Here is a 19751-nt window from a genome sequence, read left to right on the forward strand (position 1 = left end):
AGTGCTGGAGACTACTTATCCAATCCAGTAATTGTGTAATGTCAAATCCTGTAAACAAATCACTCACACATACAGGTGGGCCTGCAAATATCTTAGTAGTTCTGCTTCTCTGACTGAACTCTGGCTCATACAATGCCTTTTTATTGCTGAGAAGATATCCACTGTATGGATGTATGATTTACTTATCCATTCACCAGTTTAAGGGCATTTGGTTGTTTTCAATTTGGCATCTTGAATAAAGTTGCAATAAATACTCATATACAGGGTGTTTGTGTAGACATATCATTTCAAAATATTATATTTACAAATATAAGAAGAAATAGCTGCAAGAGTTTAACGTGATTGCCACCACAGGGTGGAAGGGATATATAAGGGTCTGATGTTACACTTTGAATTTTAGAACTTTGTTGCCATAATTTAAAAAAAAAAAAATCAGGGAACTGTGCATTTTAAAAGAGAGAATTTTATGATATGTGAATTATATCTCAAAGTATACAATAATACAATGAACAGACTCTGCCAATTTATAATCTAGTGTCAAGTTTTATTTACCTTTTTTCTTATAATATGCTGTCATTCAAAATATACCTCATAAGTAACTCATGCATACAGTAGGCACTCTATAAATATTTTTATTTAATAATTAGATATTTTTTAGAATGACTAAAAACCCTGATGTAAAATCCCAATTGGGAAGTGCATAATCCCATCATAGACAAAATATATAACTTTACAATAAACATTTTTATAAGAATTTGCCCAAAAGAGGGAACACTTACAATTTAGAAATTAAAAAATAAAAAGTAAAAAGCAAGACGAAACACAATACTATTTCAACAATGATCCCTGGATTGGTGGTGCTTACAGACCAAGGGCTACCTGCACCCTGCGGCCTTAAGACCATCAGACATTCAGTTAAGAAGATAACTGTATATATAATAACCTCTTAACTGGAAATGCTGCAAGAATATATAAGCAGTACCCTATGAAAAATGTTATCTATATCCCTTATCTGAACACAGGAAAAAAATTAAATATATATTTTATTCTCCTATTTAAAAAGTCAATGCTTTTTATTCTAAGCATCAAGAATGAGCAACAAATAAGCATGAAGTCAGTTTTATACAAGCTAGGCTAAATCCTGTGGAATTCTTTGGGAGACAAGATCAAGAACCTTAGTTCAAAAATATGACAAATCCTTACGTTAAAAGGTCTTTCAGTGTTTACAAAAACAAAACAGGCTGTGACCAAACATGCTAAAGGATTATCTTCTAAGTCCTTATTTTGAGTTAGCTTTATAACTAGGAACATTCACTCCAACCTGAAAAAAAATTACATCACTACCATAATAAAAAAAAATAAAAGCCAATAAATACCTAATTTCACAGAAGCAGTTGTGCAAACTTATAAACATAATCAAATACTCCATAGCTACAAAATGAAAGTCTACTAACTATATTTTTCAAAAGCTATATAATTCTATAAAAATTTAAATATGTGGACTGACTCTATCAATAAATGAAAATGTATATATAAAATACTATTAAGTGAAAAAAAGAAAAATTAAAGATATAAAGTGATTATAACCATGTAAAAGTAAATATATTACAATAACAAATTCATTGAAGTGAATTTAATGTATAGACACATAAACAGACTCAAATATTCATCAGAGCTTTATCTTTGCTGCTTAAGATTATAAGAAAAGAACAAAACAGACCACTGTTTTAGGCAAACCTATATTCTGAAACAATAAATACTGAACTATATGTAAACTCCTAAAACAAAGATTTTTAAAAACATGACTTCTGTATCTCAAGTATGTCATATGAAAGATCAGTCCACCTTTGCTGATCTTCATTTTTACAAAACCTTCTGGCAATAGTTAAGACAGTTCTAAGCTTCTTAAGCAGAAAGGAAAAAATTAAGCACTATTTAAACAAGAAAACTAAACAGCATGCTAACAAAATCTATCTACTCAATCTGTTTTACTCCTGCAAAAAGCCACTGACAGAGTTTAAAAAAAAACTAATCCTATATACATACTTTACATAACATATATTTATGCTATAAATATTTCAAAGAATGGCCTTTACATAATTCTTTATTTCAATATATATCTTACTAATTTAATTGTAAGTTATGCAAATGCAGTCTTTTAGATTTATAATATTGAAAATTATTCTCTACACGGTTTAGAAAATGGCTAATTTCTTGGATAAAACATGGCATATTTTGAAGTCCGAAAGCCAAGTAAATCCCTTATTTCATTTCGGAATTGTGACAGATCCTGGCGCAGTTCATTCAGGTTTTCCACAGTTGCCTGATCTGTGCTCTGCATCTTCTGCCTCATGGAAGTCAAGTAGCGATGCACCAGACAGCACATCACCTTTTGGTAGTTTTCATCTCTCTTTTGTTTCAAATTTCTCCATTCCTTCAACACAAAACAAGATGATACTGATAATGCACAGGAGAAGATATTTAAATGAGGTGGATTTTTAAAAAAGTTTACAGGTACAAATACATATTTGTAATGCTTTATTAGATGATATTTTTAAATATTCAACATGTTTCAAATAAACATGCCCTGTATTATTGTTTTACTCACTTACCTGTATGCTTATCTTAGTTTAAAATCCTCAGTTTATAGTAGGGATTAGCAAACTTACAACCCACAGGCCAAATATGGCCCACTTCTTATTTCTGATGGCCTATGAGCTAAGAGTGGCTTTTATGGATGAACATGAGTTACTAACTTGATGATGGGGAATACTAACTTCGAACCCTGATTAAACAAAATGGGTTATTCCAAAGTAGAATTCCATTCTTTTCATTAATGGACCTATATCACATATAAAGAAGTATTATTCAATTATTGTTATATTTTTAATTTCATCAATAAAAATTTTGTGGAAATTTGTTTTCTCTCTTGTTATATTACTACCCACATAAAATCTGTAATTTTGTCATGGCCCACAAAATCTAAAATATTAATTATCTGGTCTTTTACAGGAAAGGTTTGCCAACTCCTGGTTTATAGCAACATGGATTGAATTATTCATATATTAAACAACTTTCAAAAAGAATGAAAAAAATATGAGTTCACTCTGGGAGTCACTCTTTATTTATGCTGACAGGCTAGATATCTTGAATATTTTCCTTGTTCTAAAACTGTGAGATGAGAATTCATGAAAAAAAAAAATCACACCTCTCTTGCATTTTCAGTAAATATTTATTGAATCCGTACTTTAGGATAGGTTCTGTGCCATGCATTAGGGATACAGGAATGAAGAAAAACAAATGAACAGTCTTAGCCCTTGTTTTCTTAAGCTGTTTTGCTAATTGCTTTATGACTACAACAAATTAGTATAAAACAGCATAAATCTTAGCCCTTAGGACTCTCTATATTTATGCTTTAGGAAACATCTGAAATTAGGAATTATTAAAATTATCATGCTGCAGTTCAAACATCTAACTTCTTACCTTCAAGCTGTTCTGCCGTTTAACCTTGCCTTTTGATGTATGAGAGCAAATCCACTTACTCAGGCTACTAATCATATAGCAGATGGTCTTTGGTGAAGGAATGATGTTGAAAGGTGGGGGTAATGTACATTTGTCATCAAAGTAGCTAAGCCACAATTTTGCTCGAGCAAACTTCCATTCTTTGTCTTCATGATTCTATAAGAGGCAAATGAAAAACTAACCCAGGAGATGATTAGGCATGCATACACACATACACATGTGGTGGGACCTGTATGGACTGCTTAAAACTGTTCAAGTGTTTCCACACCTTGGAGGTAAAAATTTTGTTCCCGACTTGCAACTAATATACATTATTTACATTTTAAAATGATTTACATTTAATTTTTAAAAGATACTAATTCTTAATTCTTTTAAATCTTTGGTTGTCTTACCTACTGTATACATTTGGTATGACCTGAAGAGAATATAAAAATTTTAAAAGAATGAATACTTACAGCTATCAACTGAAAACTTTTATGAAGCATTGCCACCAGCAGCTTGGTAAGCACTATCACAACCACAACATTGTACGTCCCAACAATAACAGCTCCGACGAAGGACTGTAATTCTTCTCCGTAGCTAAATCTTGTGACAAAGATTGCCACGTGTGCTAAGGAGAAAATATACCAGAACAAAGCAAAGCAAGTGCCGATGAACCTGTGAAGATAATTATATTTCTATTTGAAAGGAATTTTAAGAAGCTATTAAGCAAAAATAAAGAATTTATTAATACAACATTACATAAAGAATAGATATTTTGTAAAATAACTAGGGATGGACCCAGCATCACAGATATGCCTTACTGTAAACAAAGAAACAAACTCAAAAGGAAGACAAACCATTTCTGTTTAATCTCTTATTATTCTGTCTTTTAGCAACCACAGCAGCCAATGATCCTGTTAATACTTAACAGGATTGTGCCACTTCTTTGTTCAAAAACTTCAAATGGCTCTCAAGCTCCAATGCCCAGAGTCCATAAAAGAGCCAACAAGGTCCTACGTGATCCTATTACCTTGCTTTTTTCCCCTTCCTTTTTTTCTTTGAAGTATAGTTGATTAACCCCACCTCCTTCTCCCCTTTGGTAACCACAGGTTTGTTTTCTATCTCTGAATCTCTATCTTGTTCAGCATATGCCTTCATTTGTATTATGTTTTAGACGCCACAATACATTATATAGTATTTGTCTCTGACTTATTTCACTAAACATAGTATTATCCAGGTCCATGCACATTGTTGCAAATAGCAGAATTTCATTTTTATGGTTGAGTAACACTCCAGTGTGTGTGTGTGTGTGTGTGTACACACCCCATTTTCTTAATCTATTCATCTATTGATGGGTCCTTAACCATAGGGCTCATATACATTGGCCTATATCTACTTGTTTTAAACTGATAGTCATTTAAGTTCAAACACATTCTAAAAGATCTATACTTTACCCACTCACCCACACTGTTTTTGATGTCATATTTTACATCTTCATGATTATCTCTCAACTGTTTACTGTTCTAGTTGCTTTTATGTGTTTTTTCTTTTAATCTATCACTTTTTAAAGTGATCCTCAATCCTTACTCTATACCTGCCTTTCCTAGTGGGATTTTCCCTTTCCTACAGATTCTTATTTCTTTTCTATTTAGAGAAGATCCTTCAACATTTCTTTTAGGGGAGGTTTCATATTGATGAATTCTTTTAGTTTTTGATGGTTTGTTCTCTCTCCTCCTATTCTAAATGATGATCTTGCTGGGTAGAGTATCCTAATAGAGGTTTTTCCCTCTCAGCACTGAATAAATCTCCAATCTGCAAAGTTTCTGCAGAGAAATCAGCTGATAACCTTATGCAAGTCCCTGTATACGACTATTTTTCTCTTGATGCCTTTGGAATTCTAACTCTTGCTACGTTACTTATGATATGTCTTGATGCAGGTCTGTTTGGTTTCCTCTTTCTTGGGACCCTCTGTGCTTCCTGTACCTGGATATCTGTTTTCTTCTTCAGGTTTGGGAACGTTTCAGGCATAATGTCTTCAAATATATTTTCAATCCCCTTCTCGCTCTGTCTCCTTCTAAAACTATTATGCGAATGCTTGTTTGCTTAATGTTGTCCTAGAAATCTGGTGGACTGCTTTTGCTCTTTTTCACTTTGTCTTCCTTTCTGCTGGTCTGATTGGGTAATTTCCATCATTCCATCGTCTAAACCACTTATGTGTTCTTCTGTGTCATGTAGTCTGCTATTGTTTTTTTATTTCAGATATTGAATTGCCTATTTTTAATATTTATTTTTAATTGATTGATGTTTTATAATATTGGTTTGGTTTCTGTAATACATAAACATGAATTAACCATAGGTGTACATACAGAATTGCTTATTTTTGAGTCTTTTTTTTATATTTTCTAGTTCCTTGCTAAAATGATCTGTTTAGATATGTTCTCTTGACGCAAACTAATTTAGTTAGCATTTTTATTACCAATGATTTGAACACTTTATCTGGTTAATTATTTCTGTTTCATGATTTTTTCAAGGTTTTTCTCTTACTTTCTCAAGTGAGAGTAGTTCCTCTGCCTTTTCATTTTACTTAACTTTCTCTGCCTCTATGAATTTAGGTGAAACAGTTGCCTACTGTGGTCCTGAAGAGGTGTTCTTCTGGGTGTCCCCATAGGATTTGGTGGGATGGCTGGATTTGATGCAGACACCTATCTCTCCTCAGGATATGCTGGCAGCTCTCACCTTGGTGGGGGGAATGGCTGGAGACGGAAGGTCTAGAGCCCATGCAGGGTGTGAGAAGGGACATCTCCCTGCTCAGTGGCCATCACCACCCTGTGGTCAGGGGTGGGATCTACTCCCAAGCTGCTGGAGTAGAAGCCCTGAGAGTCAACCTGGAGCTGGATCTACTCCTTTTAAGTGTGTGTGTTTTTCCTTCCCCCCACACCAGTATCTTCGCCCCAAAGGAGGGGCATGCTGAAGCAAGTGGGGCTCATGTACTTACAGAGTCCCATGTGCTACCTGTGTTAAGGGTCCACGGCTCCACTCAGATGTGGCCCGTGGTTGTGTTTCTTCCCTGGTCACGGCTGCTGAGTGCTGCACTCTGGTGTGGAGCGAGTGGGGCCAGAGCATTCACTCAGATTGGCTTTGGGCACACAGCAAGGTGGTCACAGGAAACCCAGCAGCTATGCTGCTGTCAAAACTATGGATTGCTTCCAGAGTGCCCCTGGAGTAAGCGCCAACTACAGTGACTGCCTCCTCCCCTGGGCTACACTCCAGGTCTGAGTTGCCTCTGTGTCTCAAAACTGAGTCTTTTCCCAGGTCCTGATGCCCTAGATCCAGGGACATGCTGTGACATAGAATGAGCAGGGCTGGGGTATTCGCTCAGTTCAGGCTTGGGAGAGCAGTGAGCTGGTCATAGGAAACCTGGCAGCCACTAGGGCAGACCTCCTCTGCCCTAGCCAGGGGCAAGCCAGCACCTGCACTCCTCATGAGTTGGAGTCCAGGCTTCATGTGTCCCAGGGATTCTCCAACCAACCAGCTAAGGCAGCCTGTCTCCTATGCATAGAACCCAGACTAGGAGAGTCTGTGGCTTGACCCACTCACTCCCCAGGGTAAGTGTCCACCTGTGTAATCTCCCTTTTCCTTTGAGTGCCCCCGTAGGGGTACGAGTCCTGATCAATCACTTTTTTCTCATCCTACCTGATTACACGTGTACCTTTCTTAGAGCCTTGGCTGTACTGGAGTTCTTGTGCCCGTTTCTAGCTGGCTTTCACTGAGAATTATTCCACATGTAGATGCATTTTTTGTATGTTTGTGGAGGGAGGTGAGCTCCATGTCCTCTTATTCTCCCATCTTGATCTGCTTTATTCCCCATTGAAAGTGAAAGTATTAGTTGCTCAGTCATGAGTAACTCAGTCCTGAGCTCAGTCATGAGTTTTGACCCCATGGACTGTAGCCTGCCAGGCTCCTCTGCCCATGGGATTCTTCAGGCAAGAATACAGGAGTGGGTTACCATTCCCTTCTTCAGGGGATCTTCCCGACCCAGCGACTGAACCCAGGTCTCCTCCATTGCAGGAAGATTCTCTACTGTCTGAGCTGCCAGGGAAGCCCAGTTCCCCATTACCTTCCTGACTCAGTCTACAACTCTCCCTCTGATTCACTGCATACCATCTAGGCTGGCCTCCTGGCTTTCCTTGAGCGTGCTAGTTACACTCTCCTCTCAGGGCATTTGCCTTTGCCATTCCCTTATCTGCCAGCTCTCTCCCTCCAGATTCTTCTTCATGCCTTGATCCTTCACCAGCTTTATAGTTTTACTTGAATGTCATCTTTTGTGAGGGCTTCCCTAACCTCCTATCTAACTAAAGCTACACACCCTCTTATACAAAAGTCCTCCTTGGCCCAAGCTTTCCTCAGGCTACTGGTCCTTATCAATATTGTATAATATCAGTTCAGTTCATGTCCGACTCTTTGCGACCCCATGAACTGAGCACACCAGGCTTCCCTGTCCACTGTCTCCCTAAGTTTCCTCAAACTCATGTCCATTGAGTCAGTAATGCTACTAAACATCTCATCTTCTGCCACCTCCTCCTCCTTTTGCCTTCAATCCTTTCCCAATCTTTTTCCAATGAGTCAGCTCTTCCCATCAGGTGGCCAAAATATTGGAGCTTCTGCTTCAGCATCAGTCCTTCCAGTGAATATTCAGGACTCATTTCCTTTAGGATGGACTAATTCGATCTCCTTGCAGTCCAAGGGACTCTCAAGAGTCTTCTCCAACACCACAGTTCAAAAATCAATTTTTCAGCATTCAGCTTTCTTAATGGTCCAACTCTCACATCCATAAGTGACTACTGGAAAAACCATAGCTTTGACTAGACAGACCACTGTCGGCAAAGTAATATCTCTACTTTTTAACATGCTATCTAGGTTTGTCATAGTTTTTCTTCCAAGGAGCAAGTGTCTTTTAATTTCATGGCTTATTCTTATTTTTACTGCCTGTATCACCTCACCAGGAAATAAACTCCATGAGAGTAGTTTTTGTTCACTGATACTTCATTTCTTTAGCACTTAGAACGGTGTCTGGCATACTGAAGGTGTTTGTTGTTGATGATTATCAAATGATTCATGACAAGTAAGTATTTCTTATTCAAAAGGCGTATCTTAAAGAAAATATGAAGTTCTAGTTCTACAGGTATGAATTCACACGTAACAGGGCAGAAAGAAATATGTTTACTAAAAATTTAAAAGACACTCACGAATGGAAGGTATCATTGCTTTGCTGTTCACAGAATATGCCTACACAGTCCTTCTGTTCTTTTGGAGTGTAGCCTTTATCATACAGTTGTGTCAGCCCAATTGTGAAAGAAAACAAAACAAGAAGAAACATTCCAAGAAATTTTCCAAAATCTTGTAACATCTGTCCCATTGAAATCTGTGGAAATATTACATAGGTGTTCATTAAAATCATCTGGAAAACAAAAATATGAAAAACTAAATGACCAGGCAAGAAAATACATGATCCACAAGGTTATTCTTTTTCCCCTGTGAGGTATTTCATCAGTTTTAAACATCAAAAATCCAGTTACCAAACAAAAACCCATTCTGATCATGCCAGCACTGTGAGTGTTAGATGGTACATTCCTTGATTCTGGACCAAGTCTGCAGAAGATAGTGCTGCTATGAAGGTAGAGGAAGACACACGGAGATTGAAGAAAAGGCCTAATTTGCAAGGGATGAAAGGAAAATTCCTTGCTAAAGCCTAAAGGGAAATAAATGCTTACATTTATCGTTTCGCAAAGTTTACAAATACAAAACCATTATGACATTAAGTTTTCAAATTTTGCAACCAATTCTAAAAACCACTTCTTAAAGAACAGCGTTTCATCCTTGAGGACTGACCTAATCTCTGTTGCCAGGGTGATGAATTTTCATTGAGGTCTATTAAGAAAAAAGTATATGAGTTAAGCCAAATGAGAGGATCTAATACTTGTACGTGAGTATCTTTGGTAATTTAGATTATGTGTAGCACATCTGGAAGAAAATTTCATTCTCCTTCAATACTCTTTCAAAATCTGGGGAATAGGTGCTTTTCATAAATTCCATACAAACTTGGAGACTAATTTAACATAACCTTTTGACCCTGAAATTCTATGCCTAGGAATTTAGCCCATAGGAAGTACACAAAGATGCATAACATACAAGGATTTTCACTGGAGCATTGCAGCAAAAATTAGAACATTCTAAAGCTGTTGTTACAAAGAATGGAGTTCGATGTGCTGACGTAGAAAGGTACCTAGAAAACGTTAAGTCAAAAAAGCAAGGTACATGATAGTATTATAACAGCTATTTTTTAAAGAACAGATAAAATATATTTTTTCATATAGATAAAGTTTGATATGCACAGGAAATTCCTGAAAGTTTACACAAGAAACCATTAACAGTGCCTACCTATAGGACTAGCAGTGTGGAAGGCAGGCTTTCTCACTTTACACTCCTTTGAATCTTCTTTGCTATATGCATTTTTTAAGATAAAAAAAGTTAGTGTTTAGAAATAATCCTTCCTCAAATGTAACCAGGTCAAATTTATACAGTTTGTTAATCCAACTTCAAATAAAATTCTGAACTGCCTCAAGCCTGCCAACATAACATATGCCAGTTGCCAATGTTACAAACAGTAGGAGCAGGCAAGTGGCCAAGCCCCTCCAGCCCACTAAAGTGAGCCAGCTAATTAAGTAGAAGAGGTGCTAAAATTTTCAGGCACAGCACAAGCTAGTATTTCAGGCAACTTGGAGTGGATAGGTCCACCAGGCCTGATGTCTGTGCATTTGATCAGTATGTGCTAGTTTTCAAAATCTCATGCTTCCCTCACTTGGCCCTCTTGCAAAATTCTGATGGAAGAAACAGAGAGCTTTTAGAATTGGAAAGCTTAAACTGTGTGAGAAAGAGAAGAAATCCATTTCTCTCTTCATCAAGGATAGGTTTATTATGTCATTTTGGAAAGAAATCATTTATTCAGATTATCAGTGCTTAGAATAAAGCCATGTCATGTTAGTAGAGAACCTAATAATGTATGATGGTTAAGAATACAGTAACTGCTTTAGATAATGATAGAAAAGACTAAATTTGAAGAAAATTTAGACACTGCAAGCTGAAAGGTAATTTCAAAAATTCAGTCCAAAAGTAAAATTCCTCATTTAATATTACTAAGTTTTAAAGACAAGCGTAATTCAATTTCAGTATCAAGATGAGCAATAATTGATAAGAACACCACAAACTTCATGACTTGTTTTTTAAAAACATGATATTAACTCTTGTATAAGATGGAAGAACCAAAATTAGCTACAGTGGATATCACTGACGTGGACATTAGCTTGAAGAGCACATTTATGAAACATTCAGGTGAAAGGCAAACATGAAAAGTAGTAAACTAATTTTAGTCTGAGAAATATTACAAGGCTTATTTGTAAAAATAACAATCATGCTTCCTTAAATATTTATTTATTTATTTAAAACTACTTAGCAGTTTTAAAATTGAGAAATGTGAACAGTAAGTAGTAAAACACATAGTAACTTAAAAATTAATATTGAAATTTATACAATAGTATATACAGAGAAAAATATCTTCCTAGTAATCAGAAAAATGGAAATTAAAGAAAACTACCACAATAATAGAAGGAGGAAGGAGAACACTAAAGCTATGAATGTGATGAACATATTCTTTTTTTGTGACTGAAAATTAATACATCCTTTTATATAGAAATACCAAGGCACCATAAGAATCCTATCTTTCAATAGGTTAATACTACTTTTAAGATGTATTATCTAGGAGCCCACCAGGCTCTTCTGTCCATGGAATTCTCCAGGCAAGAGCACTGCAGTGGGTAGCCATTTCCTTCTCCAGGGGGTCCTCCCAACCCAGGGACTGAACCTGGGCCTTATGCATTGCCGGCAGATTCTTCACCACCTGAGCCACCAGGGAAGCCCAAGACATCCTTACGCGTGCTCTGTCCCTCGGTCGTGTCCCACTCTTTGCGACCCCATGGACTGCAGCCCGCCAGGCTCCTCTGTCCATGGGGTTTTCCAGGCAGAATACTGGAGTGGGTTGTCATTTCCTACTCCAGGGGAATCTTCCCGACCCAGGGATCAGACCCAAGTCTCTTGTGTTTCCTGCATTGGCAGGCGGGTTCTTTACCACTGAGCCACCTAGGAAGCCAAGATACCCTTATGAAATACTTTAACACAAGAAAAAGCCTCATATACAGAACACTATGTAGAACAGCAGAAATATGCTAAATGCCTGATAGAGGAAAGAGTTGATATCATTAGGGTGCATATCAAGCGTTAAGTTTTAAAAGTTGTTGACAAGAGTTACAAAAATAACTTCTGGTCATTCTTCCAAATCTTTCTTGAGAAAAACCCATAATTATTTGTAGAAAAGTTGTATCTAATCAAGCTGCTGCCGCTGCTAAGTCGCTTCAGTCATGTCCGACTCTGTGCAACCCCATAGTGGGCAGCCCACCAGGCTCCCCCATCCCTGGGTTTCTCCAGGCAAGAACACTGGAGTGGGTTGCCATTTCCTTCGCCAATGCATGAAAGTGAAAAATGAAAGTGAAGTCGCTCAGTCGTGTCCGACTCTTAGCGACCCCATGGACTGCAGCCCACTAGGCTCCTCTGTCCATGGGATTTTCCAGGCAAGAGTACTGGAGTGGGGTGCCATTGCCTTCTCCAATCTAATCAAGCTATTCATACCCAAAACGTCCTTTATATCTGTTAAAACAACCAAAGCGGACTACATTTCTCACACCATATACAAAAACCTGAAGCCATAAAACTCCTATAAGAAAACACAAGCAGTATGCTTTTTGTCACTGGTCTTAGCAATACAGCTTTGGATATGTCGAATGGCAAGGGAGGCAAAAACAAAAATAAATGGGACCTACTGAAACTTAAAAGGTTTTGCACAGCAGGGGAAACCATCAACAAAATTAAAAGCCAACACACTGAATGGGAGAAGATATTTGCAAACAATGTATCTGATAAGGGGTTAATATACAAAATATACAGAGAACTCACAACTCAAGCTTCCTGACTCTCTCTAAGCACCCCCTCAGTCATGCTCCCAAGTCCTTTGTATATAACCTCTATATTTTTCACTTTATACCAATATTTACGTTTGTCTCTTCTAGCAGTCAATCGCTGCTAAATCAAGATCATTTTATATATCCGATACAGGATGATTCTATGACCTTGATTTGCCTGGTATAGTTCCAGTTCAGAGCCTTCATCCCAACTTAGTAATGAAAAACATCTTTTCATTCTCCAAAGTGTCTCTATAAGAATAATTAATTATGGTCATTTTAACTAAGGGAGAGAACAAGAGTTCTACTATATAATCAGTTACAATAAAAGTCTGTCAGCTTCTAAATCTACAAAAATTTGGAAGGACAAATGTTAGTAATTTATGTTAAATAAATGTTAGTTATTTATGGAGATAAAGTTAACAGACAACTGCAGGAATCACATAAAAACATTATCTGATATAACAGGTTATGTATGTAAAGAAAAAAAGTTACACTGTAGCTAAAGTAGTTAACTTATTGTCAATTTTCCTCACAACTGGGTCAATCTATTTTAAGTGAATTCCTGGCTTATGATTAACAAAACAGAAAAAAATGTTTTACAAATCTTCTGCACAAAATGATTTAGACTTCTTTCTCACTAACATGAGAAATATACAAGTTATACAAGTCTGTCATGTTAATAAGACTAGTCTGGAAAACAAATGTCTTCATTGGAGAAATTTTTAAAGTAAACACCTGAAGATAGAACTCCACAGATTCCTATTCAATTTCTATTTTTCATCCTCTTTCTGACTAACCAGACCTTAGTTTCCTGGGGGCAATATGGTCAATTAAGGGCTTCCCAGGTGGCACTAGTGGGAAAGAACCCACCTGCCAATGCAGGAGACATAAGAAACACAGATTCGATCCCTGGGTCAGGGAGAGCCCGTGGAGGAGGGCAACCCACTCCACTGTTCTTGCCTACAAAAACCTATAGAGAGAGGAGCCTGGTGGGCTACAGTCCATAGGGTTGCAAAGAGTCAGTCACAACAGAAGCAACTCAGCACAGCACGGCACAGCACGCTCAATTAAAAGAGTACTCATCTCTTCAGAGACACGAATAGCCATGTGACCCAATTCTGGCCAATGAGTTATAAGTGAAAGTATTTGGTAGGCCTCAAGGAAAAATAACTGTCCTCTTGTTGAAAAAAAGAAAGACAGCAGGCTCATTCTTTCTGCCTTTCCCTTTTTTCCTGCTGAATGCAGACCTGATATGATGACTTGGGGCAGGGAGCCTGCAACCTTGAGTAGTAGTCATACTCTAAACAAGTTTATACATTTGCAAAACTCATCAAACTATCCAGTTAGGATGGGTGCATTTTATAGTATGGAAAATGATACCTTAATAAAGATAATTTTTATTATTTATTTTTTGGCCACATCCCAAAACATGGGGGATCTAGTTTCTTGATAGGGATCAAACCCATGCCCCCTGCAACAGGAAAAGGGTGTCTTAACCACTGGATCACCAGGGAAGTCCCGAGATAATTGTTAAAAAATCATTTGCTGGACAAGATCATAACTTTTTAACATATTTTATGATTAACGTACAGACCTTTTTAAAAAAATAGGAACAAAATAAGTATTTGTTAGCTTGACTTTAATTATTTGTTAATTCTGTGGCTATTTGAGCAATATAAAGTACTCTGCTGGAGGAGGAAAAATACCCACCATAGCTGAAAAGACAAATATCCGCTTATGCAGTATTTGTATACACATCTGCAGTTCTTTGGGGAAGAGATTAGGTCAGGAAGACCTGAGTCAACTGTTCTCAGAAAAAGAAACAAATAATTTACCAAGAAATAATAATACACTTTCTCCTATTTAACCCTTCGTAAAAATCTATAAAGCAATTTCCAATATAGAAATCTAGTGATACCACTAGGTTTTAGTTAAGAAACAAACAAAACAATGTGCATGTAAAAATACTGCTGACTCTTGGTTAAAAACATTTATAGAAGATACTAGAGGCAAAATTAAATCAAAATAACATTTAAATAATAGACAAACTAAACCAGTATTTCATAAATCATGTTTTGGAGGAAAAAAAGAGACCTGAGCATATTTCATGAAAAATGGGTATGATGTTAAATAAATTTAGGTGATGATAGTTTGAACAAGGTTAAACAAGTTTTGTTACTTCTTTCTCATAGGCTTTAATGTGATCATGTGTACTGTGAATTCCCGAAAGAGGTTATATGGAATGCAGTGTGTCCCAAACTTAGTCAGAGATTCTCACAGGACTTGGCTTGAGGGAGCCACATTTTAGGAAACACTCTGAACGATGACAGCACAAGTCAAATCAAATCAAATTGGGGTTTTCCTCCATATTTTGTTTTCGTATTTCTGTTGGAGAAGGTAATTATGCATTTTATTTAAAATATCTTCTTTAAAAATATAAAAAAGAATCTAAATTGTCGGTAAATTTTGACTTAATAAGAAAGATTGAATACCGCTCAGATATCCAGACTTATAAAATAACAGAGTATTGTGTAGAGCTGGTCACAAGCAGAGTTGACCCCACCTTTCAAGAACGACCAACTACTAAAATCTGTGGGGTACGTGCAACCAATTCTGAGTCCTTTCTTTAGTGTAAAGAGACTCAGAATTTATCCCTGGACTCTCTCAATAATAATCATATTATTTTGAATAAATAAAACCTTGATTTCCTTAACTGTAAAAGTACTATAAAGTGTAAAGCTAGACTACATAAACTATGAAATTTTTAGCTCTAAATATGTTATTTTCTGGGCTTCCTTCGTGGTCCAGTGATTAAGGATCTGCCTGCCAACGCAGGGGACACGGGTTCAATCCCTGCTCCAGGAAGATCTCACATGCCAAGGAGCGACTAAGCCTGAACACAGCAGCTAGGCCTGTGCTCAAGAGCCCGGGAGCCGCAACACCCAAGCATGTGAGCCGCAGCGACTGAGACTGTATGCCTAGAGACTGTTCAACAACCGGGGGAGCCACCACAATGAGAGGACCCCGCTTCTGCAACTAGAGAGTAGCCCCCGCTCGCCACAACCACAGAAAGTCTGCACCCAGAAACAAAGATGTAGCACAGCCAAAATAAATACATCTTTAAAAAATTCAAATATGCCATTTTCTGACATTATGTTTAATAGTTATTAAGTAATGTGAGGAAGTATTTTATGAAATATAACTTATTTTCAAAACCATCATGAAGTATGAATGAACTCTGCACAATATCTCCCTTATATTTGTCACTTAAAACTTTAAAGGTGAAGTTCATCTTGGTAAAAAGCAAATTTTATGTCCCTCTACTGTCTGAAGTATTTATTTCAAATACATCCATATTTGTAGACTTGGGAAAGAGGGACAATGGACCACAACTGAATAAAACTCTGAATATCTGAAAAGGATTATCATTCAGCCAGAAAAAAAAGCAGATGAACATGCTGTTACTTTTTCAACTGTTAATTATTTTCAAAAGCGAAGTTTAGCTTTGACATCATGAGAAATAATATTCCAGTGGACAAGAAAAAGGTGTAGTAGCTTTAATAAATATTCTTTAAGAAACTGTAACTGCTTACCTGTAATGGACCCAAGATAGAGCTTGTTGTATACATAAAAAAGAGACGAAGATAACTCAGAACATTGGCAAATGCAAAAAGTCCCTCTGCCACCAGTGTAGGGTGGAACGCATCCCAGTCCTTCCGATCCGCAAAATCATGAAACTAAGATTAGGAAGAAAAAGCCAGAGGTAAGTTGCTCTCTCAACTTAGGAAAATAAAAACAAATACTCTGACCATTGAAAGAAAACCATTTTGTCTCTCCTTGTGGCAGAACTCCGTTTATGTTTCATAAACTTCTCTTTTAATAGAAATAACATTGTTTTAAATAAATAGATGATTTCTACACATATGGAGCAATATCTATTGTGTTCCATGAAGAATTTTTCTCAGAAATTCTCATGCTTTAAAAGATGAAATAATTTTTAAGACAGTCATTAAACTTTTTATGAATGAAATTTTTGCTAGTCTTTCTTAAATTCCACAACACAAGCTTGAAATTAATTAGCTTTCACATTAAATTAAGCTAGCTACTTGACTCAAGATTCTACAATGTACCATAGAGGCTCCTTCTAAACAAGAACAAAAAGGGTGTATTATTATACCTGGACACAGAGTAACCACATGTTTCAACTGCCTGGGACACTCCCAGATTACATATCAGTTTTCCTGGCCTAATTATTAATTGTGCTTTTCTTCATTCATATATCTTGGTTTGAAATAATAGAATTATATGGGTACCCTGCTGCTACAGGGTAGTCTAAGAGACCAGTCTAAAAAAGGGACCAGTCTAAAAAAACCAATGACCACCAACCTCTCTATCCAATCATTTCTCTATAAGCAATCAATTTTTATTTTCTTAATAACCTCACAACTCTGGTCATTGAACATACCTAATAAACATGTTCTGTACTAATGATCAAATACAGGAATAGAGTTTTTAATAAAGTGGTATAAGAAAATCAGTTTGCTTTCTCTCTAGTCTGTAAATTAGCCAAAACTCAAAAAAAATTATATAATAGTTCCTTGAATGTGACACCTCAGAATTCTAAACTCAGGTGTAAACAAAGATAGTCAACATAGTTTCTGTTACCTTTCCTGGGCTTTAAATCAATCTTTATAAAAGTAACATTGTAAGATGTCTATCAGGTTGGATTTTTGTCAAATTTTAAATATAAAACTATAGGCATCAGAAAATAATTAAATTTACATCACTTTTTAAGCTATGGAGATAATCGTCATGATTTGGAATGTGTAAAACACCATAATGAGTTCCATTCAGATAAACTTTTCCCTGGTAAATATAACCAATTTAAATAACTTTGTGTTCTCATTTTAAGTAATAGGTAAATTAACCTAGCTCAGATATAAGAATTGGCATTTGGTAGAAAGAAAATGCCCGGACAGACCTGGATTTAAATCCAGTCTTGGTTTCTTACTGTGTGGTCTTGGACAAGTTACTTATTATCTCTGAGCTTCCTTTTCCTTATTTGCAAAATGGGGATAAGGACATCTGTCTCATAGAGTCCCTGTGAGAATAAAATGAGATAAAGTATAGCAAGTATCAACCAAGGTACCTGGCATATAATAGGTAACCAACATTTAGAGGTAATTAACACCCTTGAAAGTATTAGAAAGGAAGGAAACAATGGGCGCTATTTCCTTGCCAAAGATAGGTTTAAAATGAAAACACATCAGACACAGATTTGGGCCAAAGTAACTCTGAGATCCATGGCTAAATATCTTGGGGTTTTCCTAAATAAACTTCACTCCTGCCTTCAATTGACATAGTTAATAGTCACCTTGTTGTGAGCAACCACTTTGAGGGCAAAGGTTGCCAAATAAAGTGAATTCATGACAAAACTGAGCTGATTACGAGATTCTTCTAAAAAGTCTTCCAACCCTTCATACCAGAGTCTTTTAATGTCTGACCATATCATTCCTAAAAAAAAAAAAGAAAAAAAATCAGACGACGCTCTCTTAATTCAATAAAAAACTAAAAAGATACATTAAGATTCAAAGTATTAAATAAATAACATGTATCATCTGTAGACTCATTCAGAAGAAAAAAATAACATTCAGTAAAAAGTTCTTAAAATTTGAAAGAAAAGGAATCTTTAGCTTCATCTGACAATATCTTTCCCAGAGAGGGATTGTAATAAATGATGTGAAACAAGCATAAGAAAACAAATAAATCATTGTTAAATGTCCCCTCCCCAAAGGCTCGGTTCCTGATTATTTTCTTTTCTCTATCTACACTCCTATAGTGACCTCATCCAGTCTGGTCTAATGGCTTTAAATAGTATCTATGTGGTAGACTTTCAAATTTTTAACCAAACCTGTATTTACACAATAATAACTATCTCTAACCCTCCCTCCTAAACTTAACCTGCACAGGTAGTTGGCTACTTTAAATCTCAAACTGGATGTCCCAACATGTCCGAACTGAATTCCTAGTCTCTGCTCCCAAGCTCATAGCACTTGGAAACTTCCGTATCTCAGCTGATGGCAACTCCATCCTAGATGCTCACTCTAAATGTCCTTGCCTCACCCTTGACTGATATTCTCATAAACCACACATTCAATGCAATAGTAAATCCGTTGGCTCTATTTTCAAAATAGAGTTAGGAACTAACCTTTCTCACCACCACTTCAAATTCAAGCCACTATCTTCTCTGGCCTGAATGTCTGAAACAACCCACTTGGTCTCCCTGCTTCTACCCTGTTTTCCCTGAAATCTATTCTCAACACAGCAATCAGAACAATCTTTTTAAAATGCAAGTGTTATTTCTCTCATCAAAACCCTGTAGCAAGTCCCAGAGGACAAAGAATTAACTGCAAGACAGAACTCTTTCCCCATGGGAACAAAACCTCATGTTATCATCTATTAAAGTGGTTTCCTTGGAAACATACTATGTTAAGGAAAGTATGGAAAGTCAGCTGTGTTCAACATTGTTATAAAAACAATCACTGACTGGGAAACTGCATAAGTGGAATCATAGACCCCAAAAGTATACACAAACAGGACTATATAAAAACATGTTAAGAAACACAGGTTTCAGCTTCTCTGTGTGATGTTTCTTTAACTTGAAGTGTGCCTGTAGCGGGAACTACACTCTGAGGCTTTATAAAATATCCAGATTTATAAGAAATCCTTCCAGTTTTCAGGCTTCTCTGGCTGGGGTAGCCCACACCCATGAATATGACCTCATTCCACACGACTGGGTATGCCCTCTATGGGGCTAAGAAGCCCCAGTTTTTTTTTAAGAACTGCCAATAAAGACGTATTTGAAGCTGTCATGCTTTATTTCCTGCCTTATATCCTTCCACAGAGCTAAGTAAATCTGGTATCAGGTTTCTGCCTATGGTGTCTGGCAAGTGTGAATGTTAATAAGAACCTAAGACCACTGCTGCTGACTGTGCATAGCGGGCACTGCACCCTGCACCTTCCCTTATGTCTCCTTTTATTCAGAGTCAAAACCAAATTTTTTAGAATGGTCTCTGAGGCCCTACATTACCTCTCCTCTTGGATCTCCTCTCCTCTCAATCTTTCCTTCCACTACCCTAGTCACACTGGCCTCTGGCTTCCTTGTTCTTCTCTGAA

General features: G+C 36.7%; 1 protein-coding gene across 1 annotated transcript in view; it reads right to left on the reverse strand.

Annotated features, from left to right (window-relative positions):
• Positions 1 to 2206: 2206 nt before the first annotated feature.
• TRPC1 (transient receptor potential cation channel subfamily C member 1) overlaps positions 2207 to 19751 on the reverse strand; it is a 55877-nt gene continuing 38332 nt past the window's right edge. Inside the window, exons 8-13 of the mRNA XM_052638456.1 lie at positions 17950 to 18089; positions 16169 to 16312; positions 8751 to 8962; positions 3978 to 4179; positions 3484 to 3678; positions 2207 to 2434 (exon numbers count right to left, since the gene is read on the reverse strand). Of these exons, the coding sequence (XP_052494416.1) occupies positions 2207 to 2434; positions 3484 to 3678; positions 3978 to 4179; positions 8751 to 8962; positions 16169 to 16312; positions 17950 to 18089 (1121 nt within the window). The remainder of the gene's footprint in view (positions 2435 to 3483; positions 3679 to 3977; positions 4180 to 8750; positions 8963 to 16168; positions 16313 to 17949; positions 18090 to 19751) is intronic.

This window comes from Budorcas taxicolor, chromosome 1, assembly GCF_023091745.1.
Source record: "Budorcas taxicolor isolate Tak-1 chromosome 1, Takin1.1, whole genome shotgun sequence".
Lineage (NCBI taxonomy): Eukaryota > Metazoa > Chordata > Mammalia > Artiodactyla > Bovidae > Budorcas > Budorcas taxicolor.